Genomic DNA, 20,043 nt, shown 5'->3' with positions numbered 1-20,043 from the left:
GAAAACATGACAAAGGAGTTTGAAACTTTAAATTTTTCAAGATCTTTACTTTGAAGACAAACATAACACCACATGGAAAAGAAGAAGAAGAAATTTTAGATGAAATAGTTTGAATCTCCAACCAAAAGAAGAACCATAGTACAGAATCCTAAATGTTCGGTGAGTATTTATGGATTCATTTATTTATATTTTGATGATACTGGCACAGCAGAATCTTTACTGGTTTCATCCCTCGTTTAATTGAGAATTAGAATAAATCAATATACAAGTGAATATTTAACTTCATGGGACAAATATTACAATGAATTCCCTCCAAGTCTGTCTTTGATAATAATGGGTATAATGGGTAGGCCACTGACTGCAGACTGCACTACCTGAGAAATCCTTTAAACTAATATGAACATCTACATACGTTTGAGATTCAGCTGTTCTATGTAGACGCATTTACAACAGGTCACAGACTATGGTTAGATGGTTAGCTAGCTGACGTTATCAAAACAAAATGCATCAATGGCAAAACAATCCATCAAAACAGCACAGAAATAAATTATGATTAACATCTGAAGTATAAAAACGGCTAGCTGTTCGCAGCTCCAATATGGCTGCCAGGAGGTGTGTTACATCGGAGAGAAAGCCCTTTATACAAACTGAACACATTGTGTCTGTGAGTGAATACAGGGTTAGCATGTTAGCCTCCAGCTAGCAGCTATAGGTCACCCGCCAACGCTGATGTTGTGCTGTTGAGGAAAAAGTTTCACAGTTTCCAAACCGTCCACTTAGACAAAAGTATTGGGAGGGTTGGCGTTCGTGGTCCAGGCTACCTTCTTTTCCTTCGCCTCTCGGCCAAACGTATCATAAACCGAGTCCTTGGCGACCGTCTTCGCTTGCACCGGGATTTCCACCACCCCGATGTAGTTCTTTTTGGCCATCCGAGAGCTTGCCGTGATGGTGTATGCGTTACTGCGGTAGCATTTCATGGATGACATGCAGAAGGTCTCCCTCATGCCCCTTCTGAAGTTCGCATTGTAGACGGAGTACAGGGTTGGTTTGGACGCCGTGGAGCTGAAGGAGACCCAGGCGATGGCGGAGAAGAACAGCAGCCCCTGCCGGCCGGGTCCGTCAGACTCCCTCGGGTGCCACAGCTGGGCGACGTAGAACGGCGTCCAGGTGAGGAAGAAAACTGTATTGAGCATGAGGAACATCTTGATGGTCTTGACTTTAGTCCGTGGGACGATGTTCATCGTCCGGCGCACCGTGTGTCCGTCGGCGCTGATCCTCCAGATGTAGCGGACCACCCGCTGGTAGAACGACACGATCAGCGCCACTGGGACCAAAAAACCAAACAGGAGGTGAACAGCGGCGTAGGCTATACTGCTCCAGCTGTCCGGGAGGAAAAAGTCACAGTGACTGCTGCCAGATGTGGAGCCGTAGAAGAAGAGACACGGCGACACGAACACCGCGTCAAACAGCCACGACGCCACGATCATCTTCTTGGCTTTCTCTCTGGACACCTTGAAGCTGAGCGGGTAGACGATCGTATAGAAGCGGTCTACGGAGATGGAAAGCAGGACGTAGACCTGCACACCTGGGCAGAGGTGCTGCAGGTAGCGCACTGCCTTGCAGGCGGCAGCGCTCAATGGCCATCGTCCTGAGGCGACCTGCATGAGGATGAAGGGCGCCCAACCCAGACTCATGAGCAGGTCTGCACAGGCCATAGACACCACAAAGTAGTTGGTGGTGGACTGAGTCCGCCGGCTCCGGTGGATGACCAGGCAGACGAGGGCATTCCCCAGGATGGACACCAACCACAGAACCCCGAACACCAAGCCCAGGACAGCGACCTCGCCTGAAGTCAGCTCATCAGAGGCGGCGGTCCCGTTGGGCTGGCCGGAGGACGAACCCTCGAGGCTGCAGTGGGGGGTTGTGGGTAAGGTTGCCAGGACAGTCGAGTTCTCCCTCTCAGAGAAGTTAAATGACATCTGATAGGTGAAAGATGGAGAGTAAAGGGAGGGATTGACACCAACTGATGACTGGGCGTAAACCATCGCTACACCGCTGCACCAGAGAGGAGCTGTGGACACAAGGACACATATTCAGCATTAGACGTTCACAGAGATGACCAAAGACTTTCTGGTGCCGTGATTAAGTTCTGGAATTATTTCTTGACAAACAACAATAGTGTGTCCATCCACCCAGTTTTTCTGTGCAGTGTTTGGTTTGCCAGTTTCGGTTGTCGAGCACAGATTTTAGTATTGGCATGATGGTATCAAACCTGGCAACCGAGACTTCAGGAAGCTGCTCACAGTCGCTGCACCTGGCAGTTTGTCAAGAAATAATTCCAACATGTGAGGACAGAAGGGTGGTAGGTAGGTTTGTTTTTCTTTTTTGGAGTTCGAGACTCGATCAAGGCAGAACGAACATGCTAACGCATAAAGGTTTTGGGACGGCAGTAGCGCAGTCCGTAGGGACTTGGCTTGGGAACCAGAGGGTCGCCAGTTCAAGTACTTCTGTGCAGTGTCTCCAGGTACAGTGTGGTTTGCCAGTTTCAGTTGGCGAGCACAGGTTTTAGTTGTGGCATGATGGCACCAAACCTGGCAACCAAGCCTTCAGGAAGCTGCTCACAGTCGTTGTTGTTTGTCAAGAAATAGTTCCAACATGTGAGGAAAGAAGGGTGGTAGGTAGGTTTGTTTTTCTTTTGTAAGGCAGTACGCTCAAGATATTGACTTGTTTTTGGTGTTTGAGGTTGTGAGTTCGAGACCCGATCGAGGCAGAACTAACATCCTAACGCCTTAAAGGTTTGGGGGCGGCAGTAGCTCAGTCCGTGGGGACTTGGCTTGGGAAGGTCGCCATTCAAGTACTTCTGTGCAGTTTCTCCAGGTACAGCGTGGTTTCAGTTGGCGAGCACAGGTTTTAGTTTTGGCATGATGATACCAAACCTGGCAACCTCACTATGACAACAAGACTTTCAGGAAGCTGCTCACACTTGCTGTTCTTTGTCAAGAAATAGTTCCAACATGTGAGGATAGAAAGATGGTAGGTAAGTTTGGGGGCGGCAGTAGCTCAGTCCGTGGGGGACTTGGCTTGGTAACCGGAGGGTCGCCGGTTCAAGTCCCCACACAGACCAAGTATTGACTGTGGACTGGTAACTGTAGAGGTGCCAGCTCGGGACCAAGGCACCAACCCCCTTAAAAACTGCTCACTGGGCGCTGTATAGTAGCTGGTAGGGTAGTTAATTAGTGGGAGTTTGTAAGACTAGTTGAACTAAATAAACATTGATGGTTGGACTATTGAGCGGGCCGTGGCATTCAGATGGAACCGTCTATCAAGCTAGTTGGGTCGACCACTGAAACTTAGCCTGGTCAGATACAACGTAGATATAAGACCGGGTCATGCTGCTGATTGTCTGCTCTTTGATTGGTGTTTGTAGGATTTACAGGTATTTAAATGAGTAGATTATAAGTAAATGTATGATGGCACAGCCTGTTACCCACTAATGATCAGTCAAAACCTGATTTAACATGAATGCTGGGCTTCCAGAGGAATGGTCTATATGGGCTTTATAGAGGACTGATGGGATCGTTTCTAATGAAAAAAACCAACATGGCCGACAGAAACAGCAACATGTTCATGAATCAGTGACATGAAGGCAGAACGTTGTTATAAAATAATGTTGTTTGAGTATCAAACTGGTCTTTTCTCTAGAGATAACCACCTCTAACACCAGCAGCCTGTTGATTTCATTAACCCTTCACTGGGATCCAGTTTAGAGTCCACAGAGACCCCCCCCCCCCTTCTCCTCTGAGGTCAGCCATTAAGGAGGTGATGAAGCCCATGGGGCGAAAGCTATCTCTCTGTTTACTCTGCTGGATGTCTCCCATAGCAACCTGACTGATTGTTAGTATGGGAACCAGTGAAACCAGTACACCACTCACATATACATACAGACTTATACTGGACTATATTAATAATCACAGAACAGATTAACTATTATATTAATAAAAACCCAAAGAGAAAGTGAAACTTAAACAATAAGAGCACAATTAAAAGAGGAAAAAGCCTTTGATTATAAGTTATATTATTTTACTTTAAAGGTCCCATATTGTAAAAAGTGAGATTGTCATGTCTTTTATATTATAAAGCAGGTTTAAGTGATATATAAATACTGTTAAACTATCAAAACGCTCAATATACGGAGAAACACATACAGCCGTATTCAGAAATTGTGCGTTTGAAACAAGCCGTTGAGATTTTTTGTCCATTTGTGATGTCACAAATCTACAATATTTAGATCATAACACGGTTTTAAACATAAACATTCTAAATGTGTCCCATTTTATTTCCTGTTGCAGTGTATGTAAATAACATCAGCTGACAGGAAGTAAACATGGACCCAAACTGTTGCCTAGCAACGCAATTTCGTTGCAATTCCGTTGAAATGCTCTAAAACGGAGTGCTTCAGACAGAGGGTGAATACAGGTATATTCAGGCAGACAGCATGAGGAAAATAATGTTTTTTTTTAACATTACAGCATGTAAACATGTTCTAGTAGAAACACAAAATACAAGTATGAACCTGAAATGAGCACGATATGGGACCTTTAAGCACCATTTAAAGCCATTTTCAAAACTCTGATATACAGAATAGTAAAGTCGAGGTATAAAGTAGCATGAATTGACATACTTCTATAAGTAAAGTACTTGGGTAAATGTACTTTATATGTAACATCTGTATCTATAAAGTAACTACAGCTGTCAGATAAATACTGCAGTAAAAAGTACAATGTTGTGAATTGAAATACATTTTTAAATCAATATTTTAAATTGAATATGAAAATTTATCATCTTTCAATGAAATCATATGTCCAGATATCATGATACACAATAACGTCGTCTAAATTGATAACAAGCTCATACTGACTCAAATTTATCAGAAAATCTCATAATTTTTAAGTTAAAGTTTTTAATTAATTGAGAAATTACTCTGAACTTTTTCATTTGTCAAGTATTTAATTCACACAGGAGTTTACAAAAAAAATTATTTATCAGAATCAAAATCAGAATCTTTGTTTATTGCCAGGTGTATCAAGTATACACTAGGAATTTGCTTTGGTTCGTTGGTGCAAATAAGCAGTTAAAAAAAACAATAATTAAAACGTTAGAATAATAGAATTAAAATAATTGAAATTCTACCAATTTTTATTTGATCTCATATAGACTATTTATTGATTTAATTACCAGAAAAACATGCTATTTGTGATAAAGGCAATATCGTTATGGAGATATTGGCCATATCGCCCAGCCTTAAAGTATGTACTTTTACACCACTGTACTACATATAGTACGTATCTTTTATCATATATTACTAGTAGCCATATTTTATGTACCACTGTTGTTGGCCTTTTTTTATATAACCATATTTATGTCTGTACATAATACTCAAATATTTATGTTGACCTTGTTTTTATGTCTGTTTCTGTGTACACTGAGAGGCAGTGATGAGACTAATTCCTAATTCCTGGTATGTGTTCGCATTTATAAGTCCATTAAAGCTGATTTAAAACGTTAAAGACAACAAACATGAACAAACAATCATGTGTTCATCTTAATATAAACTGATTTAATATAAAGTGATTTAATATAAACTGAGGCTCCTTTAAATCCAACAGTGAAGAGTTAAACCTCCTCATGGAAAAACACTGAGCACCAACATCTGCTGCTTCACCTCTCATATATGGATTATTACATGACTTTTTCATTTAAATATGACCCATTATAGTATTAACAGTATTTGACTGTAGCATGGTGTTGATGTGGAGCTCATACATTCATTTATTCTGCGGTTATTCTCAATAAAGACATTTTAATAACAATAACAGGCTACACACATGAAGGTCCGTCTCATAGCAGATATTCTTATATTCATTTTTAGCCTGAAACACATGCAGTTAATCCTTCCATCATATAGATATACAGTATAATAAATAGAGAGAGCGGATCATCATTATTGGCCTACAACATGTCTGCTCTGCATCTGATTCAGCGCGATGATGATGATGATGATGATGCAGGAGGAACACATAATGATCAAATAGAAACACTATAAATAAATATGATAATAATAATAATGCTAATGATCAGATGTGTCCTCCCGGTGGTGTTCAGGTGATGAGCCCGTTTTTAGACGCTGATAAGCGGCCGCTCGGCCTCGCTACGTGTCGGTGTGATACCGGATCCGTAGCCCGTCGGCAACGTGTGTTTCTATTATTCTGGTTCAATATGTCGGTTCTATTAAAGACTCACCGGTTGACAGCAGAGCGGGAACAGACGCTTCATGTTGCTGTTTATCCGATTCAGAGGAGACGAGCTGGAGCCTGGAGGAGGAGGAGGAGGAGGAAGAGGAGGAGGAAGAGGAGGTCCGTGAAGGCAGCAGACATCATGGCTGTTTGGTGGCTGTCTGTCCACCTGTCTGTCTCTCTGTCCAGCTGTCTGTCTCTCTGTCCAGCTGTCTGTCTCTCTGTCCACCTGTATATAACCTACTGTCTGTCTGTGTCCCCTCAGAGCAGCTGGAAGATGAAGATATAGAAGAAAAAGAGATGAGGTCTGCAGTTGAATCCTTATCATGAAATTCAACTGTTATCAGGTCATTAAAGGTGCGTTATCAGCCTCATACATGTGTTTCAGTAGGAGCCTACTACACCTACAAAAACCAAGGTGGGGACAACAAAAAACCAAGATGCCTAAAACCAAGATGGTGACGGTGTAAAACCAAGATGGTGACGGTGTAAAACCAAGATGGCAACAACCTAAAACCAAGCTGAAGACGGCCAAAAACAAAGATGGGAACGGCCAAAAACCAAGATGAAGACTGCCAAAATACCAAACTCGAGGCTTCAAACCATCTAACTTACTTACTAATATTTTTGGGATATTTCATTATTTTTTATATGACTAATATTTCTTGGATATTTTGCTAATATTTTTGGGATATTTCATTTGTTCATCACTTTAACATTGCAGCTGGTAAAGGTGGACCTTATTTTAATGAATAATAAATAAATCAATATTTAATCTTGCTACAGCTGAAAAAAGGATTATTGTTATTAAAAATATGAATCATATGAATCCTGACATTAATAATGAGGTTGATGAGAGTGTAAAGACTCTTCATCAGGTCACATCAGGTCCTCTGGAAACCTTCATCCTCCTCCTCCTCATCAGATCACAGGTGAGTGTGACTCTTTAATTATTAATCAACAGGTTGATTTCTGTCTCTGTTTGTCTGATAAATTAATTAATTAATGAGTTATTAATTAATGATTATTATTGTTCCAGTCTCACCGTGACGACCGTCCTTCCTTCTTTGCTCTATAAAAGGAAACGATGTCGTCCAGCTACAAATTATTGGTCTGATGCTGACGGGGTTTGCTGTCGCAGAACGTCGCCATGGCAACCAACAGGCCGGTCGCCACGGGAAACCAACAATGGTGCTGATGGGAGGGAGGAGGAGGAGGAGGATGGAGGAGAGGGAGGAGTAGGAGTTGCCAACCAGCTCCATCACAGGGCTGGTTTAACATTAAAATACTGTCAATACAAAAAACTAAGCAACTGATAGAAACATTGTGAACATTTAATTAAAACAGGAACATTTAATAGAATATCTGCCCATTTTAAAAACCAAACAACATTTTAAACAGTTCATCAGTAATAGAATAGAATTAAATAGAATAGAATAGAAAGCTTTATTGTCATCATATTAAATACAACGAGATTCACAGTTGCCACTTCTGGTCAGTGCTTTAAAACAAATACTTGACAAGACTAATCGAGGCAGGTAAAACATATAACAGGTAAAACACATACAGTTATAAAGCAAATAAAACAGGTAAAGTAGATGTAATAAATAAATATAAACAGAAGTGTTACACTAGAGGTATAAAATATAAAAATAGATATAATTTAAACGGAGGTAATTGCACTTGTAAAATAGGTAGGGTAGATGTAATAAATAAAATGTAAACAAAGGTAGTTGCACTTGAGGTATATATTGCATCAAAGGATATATTGCACAGACAAATGTATTTCACATTCAGTGTATTAATATTGCACAGATTTATTGTTTGTTCAGTGTCTGTATGGTCTAGGGAAAGAAACTGTTCGCGAGTCTGTAGATAAAAATATGTAATTACTTTCTGACCGTTAACCATTCATAATAATAATAATATTGATAATTAATTAATAATATAAACACTGTTGTTTGTGTGACCTTCAGGAAGCAGCTGTGTGCCAACCAGCCCCGGTCTCCCCTCCTCCTCTACAGGAGGCGGCGCTGTGCAGCTACTAATAAAACCAACCGAAGAAGAAGAGGAACTGACGTCAACGCGTTACGTTAACAGGAAACACGATGTAAACAAAGCTAAACAACAACATCAGTGATTGTCTCTGTTAGCTGCTGTCCGCGTGTTCCTGTGACCGCGGACTGACTTTAACATTATTTCATCTTCTTATCTTGTTATTTATCTTGTTATCTATCTTATTATTGTATCTCGTAGCTGAGCTGTTAGCCGCCTGGAGCTAACGCGAGCTAGCTGCCAGCACGTTAGCATTCACCAACATGGATGATAACAAGGTGAGAAGCTAACGGCTACCGGCTGCTAACCACCGATACTTTATGGTTTAATTAACGGTAACGGGTTACAATCGGGTCTGATTGTAGAGTTAACGACTGTCTCAACGTTAACCGAGAAGTGATCGAGGCTAGCTGGACGTTAAGTCCTGCTATACAACGATAACTGGAGCTAATATGCTAACTGTGTCACAAGGCTAGCTGGTACAGAAGATAACATAACGTTGTATTAAGATGTTTAACTGAAGTAATACGGTGTAGAAATACTCTGTTACATAAGTAATCATCATGCAGAATCTTCTATATTATATTATTGTATTGTAATTATAATTATTATAATTATTGATGCATTGTAGCTGGTGAAGGTGGAGCTCATTTTAATTATTTTCTAAATATTTTGCGAATATTTTTTCGCAGCATTTACCATTTTTGTCTGATTCATTTATTCATATTTTTCTGATATTTAACATATATTTTTGAAATGTTACTGATAGTTTTTTGGATATTTTGCTGATATTATTTAGGATCTTTTACAAAGTTTTGTCTGATACTTTACTAATATTTTTGGATATTTAACTATTTTTTTTATTTTACTAACATTTCTTGGATATTTTACTAATATTTTTGGGATATTTTACTATTTTTTATTTTTTACTTAGATTATTTGTGGAGCTAATTGTAATGACTATATATTCTGCTGGGTAGTTTAATTTGTAATTCATCAGCATTTATTATTTTATTCGATTTTTTTTAATAATCGGAATCTGTAAAATCTGTAATGCTTTTATATATCGATATTTTCACTTTGCATCGAGGATATTGGATCGTTGATCATTGATCGATGGATCATTACTCCCCTAGTACAAGTACCTCAGAATTGTACTTCCTTAGTAAATGTACTTAGTTACCTTCCACCGCAGGTTGTATTTATGACTTTCACAGCAGAAATGAATCCAGAACTTCTCTAAAATATTTAGCTTCAAGTCCTTTTTCTAGGCTAAAACTTCACGGTTGTTTTGTGGTCCCTCTGTATACAGAGTATCTGTTCATAAATGTAGATAATATTAATGTACGATTAGTCTGCTGATTGATACAGACAGTGGAAGAAATGTTTATTCTGTCTGTTCTGGTGAAGATGGGTGTGATGGCTGGATGAATGATGAACATAAACAACCACAGTGAACGCTGCGTGTTCTGATCAATAACTCAGATATATATTTTGTCTGTGTTGTCAGATGGTGGCTGGTAAAGTGAAGAAACCGGGAAAACGCGGCCGCAAACCTGCGAAGATCGACCTGAAGGCCAAACTGGAGCGAAGCCGTCAGAGCGCCAGAGAGTGCAGAGCGAGGAAGAAGCTGAGGTACCAGTACCTGGAGGAACTGGTTTCCAGTAAGGAGAGAGCCATCTGCGCCCTGCGGGAGGAGCTAGAGATGGTAAAGAAACTATTAAATATACTTTAACTCAGATTTACAAACGCTGTCAGACAGTAGACCCAAAGTTTAATATTTTGAATAAACTTTTTTATTAAATGTGTTCGTTAAAACTCAAGAAGAAGGAAATAAGAAAACTGATTACAAACCTTTCAAATCTGGTTATGTTCCTCCCCACTGTTAGAAGTACATTTAAGTATTTTTTCCACTGTGAACACACTTACCACAGACTCAGAACCAGTTAAAGTTCTGTTCAGGTTTATTAAAACTGCTGGTCTAACAGGCGATTCTGGTGAATGGGTTGTGTGTTTATTGACCTCTTAACTCTCTATTGTTGTTGTGGTCGTCCAGTACAAGCAGAGGCCTGTACTACGAAGCGAGTTCAACATACCCAGGGTATCTTCTGGTTATCTGGCTTAACTAACCCTAACAACCGAGATCCCGCTAAGCGGTCCTACGAAGGTGGTTATCAACTCGGTAAATCAACCCAGGGTTTCTCAGTCTGGTTAGGAGCGCGTTCACATGAACGGGGCGGTGTTTGCAGCATCAGACCAATCACAGACATGGACAAGTCTACAGACAGCCAGAGCGGCACGTTTAACAAAGGAAGAGTAAACTATATTAGACAAATACGTAGAAGTTAAACACTTAATCCAGACTAAAAGTAACAGTTGAAGCTGCCAAATGCAGGAAGAACAGCTGGTAAAAGAAAAAAACTCCTGATGTGTGAATGTGTAAATTAACAGACTTATTAATTTAAAGGAGCACTCAAAAGTCAGATATAGTCATCTAGATATAAATAGCTCTAAGAAATGTATTGTATGGATGAATGAATTACACCTAATCATGCCCGTTAACAAAGTTACGGCGTGTGTGACTATTTCAACCTTCTTTCAGCTGCGTCCTCGTCTCGTCTCTATAAAAAAAAATATATAAAAATATAATTCAAAGCGGTAAACACCCCCAGCATAAATCCAGCTGTCCTTCCTGCATCTGTCAATTTAAACTGTTGTTTTTAGTCTGGATTATGACTTTAACTTCTTCATACGTGTGTAATATTATCATACGATCCGCGTACCGAGCTCTGATTGGTCAGCAGGAGGTGCTTTTATACGAGTTAATCTCTTATCTGGAACATAAACTGCTCCGGAGCAGGTTAGTTGTTCAGCATCAGTTACCGTGGCGATCTACCCCGGTAAGAAGTGATCCACCTTCGTAGGGCGGAAAAACCCTGAAGTTACCTCGCTAACAACAAATCCTGCTTCGTAGTACAGGCCTCATGTGGCAGTTTAAACCCTGGATGTGTTGTGTGTTTATTGACCTGTTGTTGTTGTTGTTTTTTATTTGTGGTCCAGTACAAGCAGTGGTGCTCGGCGATGGATCAGGGTAAAATCCCCTCAGAGATTAAAGCTCTGCTGACCGGAGACGAACAGAAAATGCCACAAAGTGGCAGCAGCACCAAGTCGACCAAGAACAGCAAGAACAACAGCATCAGCAACAACGGCAAGGGTTAAAGGTCGGGGGTCAATCTGTGATGATGTCACACTGCTGCTTTCAATCATCTACAACACAACATGTAGTTCCAGACTCATAATCCCAGTTAATTATCACGCCTTATCTCCGGTTCACAGAGCAGATAACACATTTCTCCTCCTGTAAAACATCTAACTGTCCTTCATCAGGTGTCTGTCTGCAGCACATCAATCAGTCATCTGATTCATACAGACATATTTAGTTTATTAGAGTTTTTATCATCTATAATTCCTCTTCAGGCCTGAGAGGAACGACTAACTGCATCACTTCTGTTCCTATAAAACAGGAATTATTTCTCTAACAGTGTGAAGTGTTTAGTTGAAGGACGGCTGTGTTAATGTCAACTGTAGACTGGCTTTAAGCTTCTTTTAAAAATATGAATGGTTGTTTAAATATTAATTTCAAATTTCTTTTGTTTCCAAGAGAGGAAATGACTGGAAAAGATAACAAACAGGTGGAATCTCCCATTTTTAATACAAAACCTTAACTTCTTTATCTTTTCAACTAACTCAGTAAACTCAAATCTCTGACATCTTGTATCCATTATATATTTATAATCCTATTTTATCAACATTTTCAAAACAAAATAGCAAATTCTGTTCAACTTTTGTGTTTTTTTTCCTTTACATTTTTCATGTAACGCGTCTTTAAATATCTTGAAAAGTGCTTTATATATAAATGTTATTATTATTTTTATTTAAGTCGATCTACAGTCTAAGAAAAGTTCACACTGTGCTCGAATAATTTCTTTTTTTAGAACAATGTGAAATCTTCTAGTCTAGTTCCTCATTTAATTTCATTTCATTTAGAGATCATCCTTTATGGTTTTATTGTGATTTCTACGTCACCTGATTGACTGATGGACTGGATATAAGAACATTTGGAGCATAAATCATATTTTAAGCTGTCTTTATTAGTCTGCTGTGGCTCTTCACCGTGTATTTCTGGGGTATAAATGACAGTAAATGTTTAAATGTGTTTGCTGGCCGTCCTACTGTAGCGTTAAAACACAGCTGAGAGGAGAATAAATGTACAGTGATGTTGAAGTCTGTCGGATATATTTTTGTATTTGTATTTTATATAAAGGCTCAGAGGAAGATGTGAGAGTGAAATATGATTGTGATGATAAATTGTAGATGAACGATGAGTAGGTTTACTGTCACACCCGTTTACTGTTGTTTCTTTCTGCTCTCTTCATATTTAATCTGTGTAAATGTTTGAAGCTCTTATGTTTTTGTCGGTGAGGAGATAAAAACTTTGTGCACTTTCTTCTATTTTCCTCAGAAGCACTTTGTTAGACGATTGTAGTTTGAAGCTTTGCGGCGATATCTGTGTTTGTTTCTCAGAGAAAAATAAAAGTGTTTGTCTCTGACTGATGGAGAGTCTCTGCGTGTGTCCTGTAAAAATTAACCAACCACCACTAGAGGATGCCGACAACTCACGGTCAACATTAACGTTTAAAGTAAACCTGCTGCCTGAAATCAGTCTTCAATCAGATTACAACTATGACTTTGATGTAAAATCATTTGTTTGATAGATAATTGATGCTGGAGCAGATTGTAAAACGTTAGATAATAAACTTTATATATAGTACTTTTCAAAACAAATTTACAAAGTGTTTTACAAGACAAAATAAAAAGTTATACAACATTGGGTAAAATGAGCTGCATATGAGTAAAATAAAAAATAATTAACATAAACGTTAAATCAATAAAATAAGTGCTGATAGATGGATATATACATTGTGTGTATATAAACTAAATGTGTGGGTGTATATATATGTGTGTATATACGTATATATGTATATGACAATAAGGGGGTTTCTGAGCAGTTTTCATAACAGAAATTCTTACAGAAATTTCAAAATGTCAAAAGTTTTTGATCCCAAATCACAGCAAGGCTTTTTCTATGGTGTTCCTCAAGGTCTTGGCGTCTTTAACAATGTTTTGAATTAATTAGGGCTGCCGATCCAATACAATATTTAATCGCAATTAATCACATGGTTGTCCAAAATTAATTTTAATTAATTGCAAATGAATCACACTTTTTCTATCTGTTCAAAATTTACCTTAAAGGGAGATTTGTCCAATATTTAATACTCTTATCAACATGGGAGTGGACAAATATGCTGCTTTATGCAAATGTATGTATATATGTATTATTGTAAATCAATTAACAACACAAAACAATGACAAATATTGTTCAGAAAACCCTCACATGTACTACATTTAGCATAAAACAATATGCTCAAATCATAACAGCAAACTGCAGCCCAACAGGCAACAACAGCTGTCAGTGTGTCAGTGTGCTGACTTGACTATGACTTGCCCCAAACGGCATGTGATTATCATAAAGTGGGCATGTCTGTAAAGGGGAGACTCGTGGATACCCATATAACCCATTTTCATTCATATATCTGGAGGTCAGAGGTCAATGGACCCCTTTAGAAATGGCCACGACAGTGTGTCCAGCTCTGCAGCAGCTCTGATGGTCTCATTCATCAGTGTGAGTTAATCATGCATGAGAATTGCTCCAGTATGAGAAACCTTTCAATCTTCTTCTACTTCCATCACGTCCATTGTTCTCGCTCTGTTCGCCGTCCTGGAACTGAAAACTGAACCAGACTCAGCTGATTAATAAACTCTACGAACACACGTCACTCATTTTTGTGCAATCAACAATTTAAGCAGCTCGTTTATTTCACCAACATGAATGTTTGGAAACAAAAATACTGAAGAAAGATCCTTTCGATGTTCTGGAAGCTGTGAAGTGACTGTGGTGAACCACAGGGTTCATTACTGGGCCCACTGATGTTCTTGTGAGTCACCTTCACACATAAGAATGAATAAATAAGGGAATTAATACAAAAATAAATAAATAAAAAAGCAAATTAGAAATTGAAAACAGTGTGTTAGAAATATCAACTTATGTAACATTTGATCAATTAATTAATGGATACATTTATTTTTTTATATTATTTTTACTACATTTAATGACATGTAATATTTATTTATTTATCTACTGTTTAATTCCCCCTTTATTTATTTATGTATTTATTTTATATTTATTCATTCATTTTTATATTTATTCCTAATTTTATTTTATATTTATTTTTAAATATGTGTATTTATTTATGTATATATTTAATCATTTATTTACTTATCTACTGTTTAATTCCCCCCCTTTATTTATTTATGTATTTATTTTTAATTTATTTATATTTGCATTTATTTTATATTTATTCATGTATTTTTATATTTACTCCTAATTTTATTTTATATTTATTTTTAAATGTATGTATTTATTTATTTATTTATTGTTTGAACCTTTAGTTGCTTTCTGTCGGCTCAGCCGTTAACTGGGTGCCTGCGCCTTTAAGAAGCCTGTTGAGTTCATTTGACTGGAGCTTCGATGACGACATCCTTTTATTTTTAACGCAGTGACCTCATCGTCTCATCGTCTCTGATGGCAGCAGGAGGACTGAGGCAGCGAGGCGACCTCTTCTTCCTCCTCTTCTTCTTCTCTTCTTCACCTCTAACTCTAACTTTATAACGTTACTCCATTAACCTCTCCTCAGTCTCTACTCCCTCTGTAAACCGACCTGGACGGTTCTGGAGCCGTTTGGACTTTTGACGTCGAGTTTTCAAACGGTGAGTTAACCGTTAAATTCCCGGTTTAAAGTGTTTAAATCAGCGTCTGGTAAAGTTCCATTACCGTTTAGTCGGTGTTGACGGTAACACCACCGTATGTTAAAATGAGTAACGACCGGAACATGACGGAGGGAAATGTCGCTGTGTGTTTTCAGCTTGTTTTTACAGGAGTCGGCCTGGCGACGGTCAGTCGGTCGGTAACAACCGAAACACCGAAACAGAGCCGACAAAATGTCACAGAACGGCTAACTGCTAACGAGAACGGTTAGCTAACGTTAAAGAAACGTCTGAAAATGTCGCCTGAACAGCTCTACAAGTTCACACTAACTCCCTCACTACTCATATTCACTCATTTAATACTGTTTACACTACTTCTTATTAACTGACACATTAAAGTTAAACATTTCCATGAGTCTCCCTCTAATGCCAAACCTCCTCAGAATAAATTATTATTAATAATAATAATAATAATAATAATAATAATAATAATAATAACAGAAGGTTTTAGTAGAGGATGAGTATTCACTACATTACATTTAGCCACCTTAACAATAACCTGCCAGCTCAAAGAAAACCCCTTAATTCTTGATCACTGTTTATACTTATTAACACAACTTTTTATTAGCATTAATTAAAGTTAAATCTGACATTTCCTCTAATCTCCCTCTAATGCCAAACCTCCTTTAAATAACAGTAGTTCTTAGTAGATGGAGTATACGTTCTTTTACATGAGCTACTTTATGAACAAAACCACTTAAAAAATGTCGTCCAAACGTGTGTAAGGTTCTCTTAAAAGTTGGCCCAAACTATTTTATATTCATATACTTGTGTGTATTTCCTGTTTACACATCTTTTTATTTGCTGACATTAAAGTTTTAACCTTAGATTTACATGAATCCCCCCTTATTTAATGCAAAAAGTTAATGTAACATCTGAAAATGTTGCCCCAATACGTCTTCAAGTTCAACCAAACTGTCTTTACTCATTAAATACTGCTGACCCAACTTTTTATTAGCTGATATTAAAGTTAAATCTGACATTTCCATTAATCTCCCTCTAATCCCAAACCCCCTTTAAATAACAGGAGGTTTTAGTAGAGGATGAGGATTCACTACATTAAATTTGTCCACCTTAATAATAACCTGCGAGCTTAAAAAAAAAAGCTTAATTCTTGATCACTGTTTATACTCATATATTTATTAACACAACTTTTTATTAGCATTAATTCAAGATTAAAGTTAAATCTTACATTTCCTCTAATCTCCCTCTAATGCCAAACCTCCTTTAAATAACAGTAGTTTTTAGTAGATGGCGTATACGTTACTTTTACATTAGCTACTTTATGATACCACCTTAGAACAAACCACTTAAAAAATGTCGTCCAAACGTGTGTAAAGTTCTCTTAAAAGTTGGCCCAAACTATTTTATACTGATATACTTGTGTGTATTTCCTGTTTACACAACTTTTTATTTGCTGACATTAAAGTTTAAACCTTAGATTTACATGAATCCCCCCTTATTTAATGCAAAAAGTTAATGTAACATCTGAAAATGTTGCCCAAATACGTCTACAAGTTCTACCAAACTCCCTCAGTACACATATTTACTCATTAAATACTGTTTACACTACTTTTTATTAACTGACACATTAAAGTTAAACATTTCCATGAGTCTCCCTCTAATGCCAAACCTCCTCAGAATAACAGGAGGTTTTAGTAGAGGATTCAGAGGATTCACTACATTACATTTAGCCACCTTAATAATAACCTGCCAGCTTAAAGAAACCCCTTAATTCTTGATCACTGTTCATACTCATATACTTATTAACACAACTTTTTATTAGCATTAATTAAAGATTAAAGTTCAATTTTACACTTCCTCTAATCTCCCCCTAATGCCAAACCTCCTTTAAATAACAGTAGTTTTTAGTAGATGGAGTTTACGTTACTTTTACATTAGCTACTTTATGATACCACCTTGGAGCAAACCACTTAAAAAATGTCGTCCAAACGTGTGTACGGTTCTCTTAAAAGTTGGCCAAAACTATTTTATATTCATATACTTGTGTGTATTTCCTGTTTACACAACTTTTTATTTGCTGACATTAAAGTTTAAACCTTAGATTTACATGTATCCCCCCTTATTTAATGCAAAAAGTTAATGTAACATCTGAAAATGTTGCCCGAATACGTCTACAAGTTCAAACAAACTTTACTCATTAAATACTGCTGACCCAACTTTTTATTAGCTGACACATTAAAGTTAAATCTGACATTTCCATTAATCTCCCTCTAATGCCAAACCTCCTTTAAATAACAGGAGATTTTACTAGATGGAGTATACATTACTTTATAATACCACCTTATGTTAAATTTTACATTTCCATTAATCTCCCCTTTAAAAAAGACAAACCTCCTTAACATAACACAAGTTTTCATTACCTTATTTCTCTGATACCATGTTAAATAATAAAATAATATCCTGAAAGTTTGAAGAAAATGTCACCCAAATACTGTATGTGTTAAAGTATACCCAAACTCAGCTTATACTCTTATTTTCTTATTGAATGGTGTTAACAAAACCTTTAATTAGCTGACATTATAGTTCAACCAACATTTAATTCCAAAAGCGTTTTTAATAAAGAAAGTGATTTGCCAATAACACCTTAAACAAATACCTTAATCTCAAAAGCCTTTATTTGTTAGTTTAAAGTGGCAGTAGGCAGTATATTTTGGGCATCATTAGGCAAAAATCCCATAATAACCTTTCAGCATATTGTATTTCAAGTGTTCTGAGAGATAACTAGACTTCTGCACCTCCTCATGGCTCTGTTTTCAGGCTTTAGAAAATCTAGCCCGTGACGGGAGACTTTGACCAATCACAGGTCATTTCATTGAGAGAGCGTTCCTATTGGCTGTGCTCCGGTCATGTGACCGGAACTTGGCGTTCCTTCGCCAGATTTCACAATGGCGGCGGCGTCACAAACTTTCTCATTTTACAGCTAAACCGTGCACTACAAGATGATTCTGAAAACATTTGAGGAGAGAAATAGGCAATAACGTAACAGAATATTGATTCATATTTGATCAGCGCTGCCTAGTTTGACCGTCTGGTTGGAGTTCGCGAGTGATTGACAACCGGCTCTCATAGACAGCAGCTGGACAGCAGACCTCAGATCAGCTCTTACTGCTTGTTTTCCTCCGGTCTGTGAAATCTTGCAGATGCCGTTAGGAGCACCCGGAGGACACAGAGACACCTTTTTTTTTTTCTTCAGGTTACCTGTTTCATGTACTACTGTCACGATATAGTGATATACCGTTTTATAAATATAACTTTTTTTAATCATCTTTGCTCCAATCTCGCCTACTTCAGCTTTAAGGGCAACGTGACCTAAGAAGTAAAGGAGCCCAGGGGTCATTTAATGGAAAAAAAATACCAAATTTAATGGATCCTTTCACATTAATAATAACTAATAACAACAAAAGACACTACCATAACCTCACTTTATCACCAGACTACACAAACCCCTTAAAATCCACAATATGAACTTTTACATTTCCTTTAGCATGTTTTATAAATGACATCTGGAATTAATGGAGAATTAAGTACATTTAGGGGATAAAATAATGATCTTTGATCATATAAGTTGTACAGTATATATTTTAACTATTTCTTAGCAAAAAACAGACTTTCTTTTCTCTCACACACAACATGTTATGTATGAGATGTGATGTGTGTTTTATGGTCATAAATTAACCATAATGCTGACTGTAAGACTGAAAACTTCCCTTAATCACGAGATGTTTTTATTTTCACTTTGAGCAGCAGTAGTGGTGTTTCAGAGACGATGCTCCTCATTCAGTCTTATATTATTGTTAAAATGTATGTTAGTGTCACATCACAGATCAGATATTCGGCTGCTGTTGATGGTGTTTTATTGTGATTTTAGTCTCATTGGCTCAGTGAGGAAGTCGTGTTGATCTCTGAGAAGTGAGAAGATTGTTTTCCAGCAGATTTAAAGGTCACATTTAAAGGTCACATCTGAGTGTAAACATGAGAGTGATGGAGCTGTGAGGTGTCGGTCGGTGTTTAGTGGTTTGTTGGCGGTTTAAATGATGAAAACTCAAGGCAATAATAACAGCTTTATGTAATACTTAAACCCATTAGAGTTATTTATTTATTTATTTATTTTAGGGCTGTAGAAGTTAACGCGATAATAACACGTTAACGCAAAATCGTTTCAACACAACTAGTTTATTTAACGCTTTAACGCAATCAATCTTTCGGAGGTTGTAGCAGCTCAGTTTTAAAGCTAGAGTGAAGAGACTGATATCATGTGAAACGAGAAAACCTAATGAATCCATCGGTACCAGCCATGTTATACTATCTTGTCATTAAGGAGGTTAAATAACGCTCCAAACTTACACTAAATTTTGGGGAGGAAAAACTGTCATGGCCATTTTCAAAGGGGTCCCTTGACCCCTGACCTCCAGACATGTGAATAAATATGGGTTCTATGGGTACCACGAGTCTCCCCTTTACAGACCGTTTGTTTTAGTTGTGATGTTTTCAGAAGGTTTTATAGGCTGTATTTTTTATATCTGAGTCTTTGTTCTACATGTGAACCAGGTTGTTGAGGTGTCAGTAATCAGCTCTGTTATATTAAATATATCTGTGTTGATTTTGGTCGTGGTGAGCTGTGATGTCAGGGGGGTTAAAGTCCTCTGATTGTCTGCTATCACGGCGGAGTTATTAACCTTTGGTCCGAGTCATCAGACAGGTTGAACACACCTGCTGCAGGTGGAAC

At 37.8% G+C, this 20,043-nt stretch overlaps 2 protein-coding genes across 3 annotated transcripts; one reads left to right on the top strand and one right to left on the bottom strand.

Annotated features, from left to right (window-relative positions):
- Positions 1-153: 153 nt before the first annotated feature.
- Positions 154-7,976, bottom strand: gpr19 (G protein-coupled receptor 19). 2 transcript variants are annotated; one of them, XM_074626266.1, is made up of 3 exons: positions 7,339-7,976; positions 6,301-6,563; positions 154-1,979 (listed from the first exon to the last, which is right to left on the bottom strand). In XM_074626266.1, the coding sequence occupies exons 1-3, from the start codon at positions 7,553-7,555 to the stop codon at positions 777-779; spliced, it is 1,683 nt and encodes a 560-aa protein (XP_074482367.1). In that variant the 5' UTR covers positions 7,556-7,976; the 3' UTR covers positions 154-776. The 2 variants fall into 2 exon arrangements, with proteins under 2 accessions (XP_074482367.1, XP_074482368.1); XM_074626267.1 differs by lacking the exon at positions 7,339-7,976 and having other exon boundaries at positions 154-2,071; positions 6,301-6,730.
- A 387-nt stretch (positions 7,977-8,363) lies between these two features.
- Positions 8,364-12,958, top strand: crebl2 (cAMP responsive element binding protein-like 2). Its single transcript, XM_074626268.1, has 3 exons — positions 8,364-8,626; positions 9,859-10,056; positions 11,409-12,958. Exons 1-3 carry the CDS (start codon positions 8,612-8,614, stop codon positions 11,565-11,567), a joined length of 372 nt encoding a protein of 123 aa, XP_074482369.1. The 5' UTR covers positions 8,364-8,611; the 3' UTR covers positions 11,568-12,958.
- Positions 12,959-20,043: the final 7,085 nt, after the last annotated feature.

Source organism: Sebastes fasciatus, chromosome 23 (assembly GCF_043250625.1).
Source record: "Sebastes fasciatus isolate fSebFas1 chromosome 23, fSebFas1.pri, whole genome shotgun sequence".
In the NCBI taxonomy this organism is placed as follows: Eukaryota; Metazoa; Chordata; class Actinopteri; order Perciformes; family Sebastidae; genus Sebastes; species Sebastes fasciatus.
Note: the sequence above shows the minus strand (reverse complement) of the source record. Positions and strands in the feature narration are given on the sequence as shown.

Excerpts from the sequence above, each read along its gene's own strand:
- gpr19 (XM_074626266.1), bottom strand. The coding sequence starts at position 7,555 with ATGGAGCTGGTTGGCAACTCCTACTCCTCCCTCTCCTCCATCCTCCTC. Across the intron at positions 6,564-7,338 it reads AAGGAAGGACGGTCGTCACG|CTGCTCTGAGGGGACACAGA; the intron begins GTGAGACTGGAA and ends TTCATCTTCCAG. Across the intron at positions 1,980-6,300 it reads TCCCGCTCTGCTGTCAACCG|ATGTCATTTAACTTCTCTGA; the intron begins GTGAGTCTTTAA and ends TTCACCTATCAG.
- crebl2 (XM_074626268.1), top strand. Across the intron at positions 10,057-11,408 it reads TGCGGGAGGAGCTAGAGATG|TACAAGCAGTGGTGCTCGGC; the intron begins GTAAAGAAACTA and ends TTTGTGGTCCAG.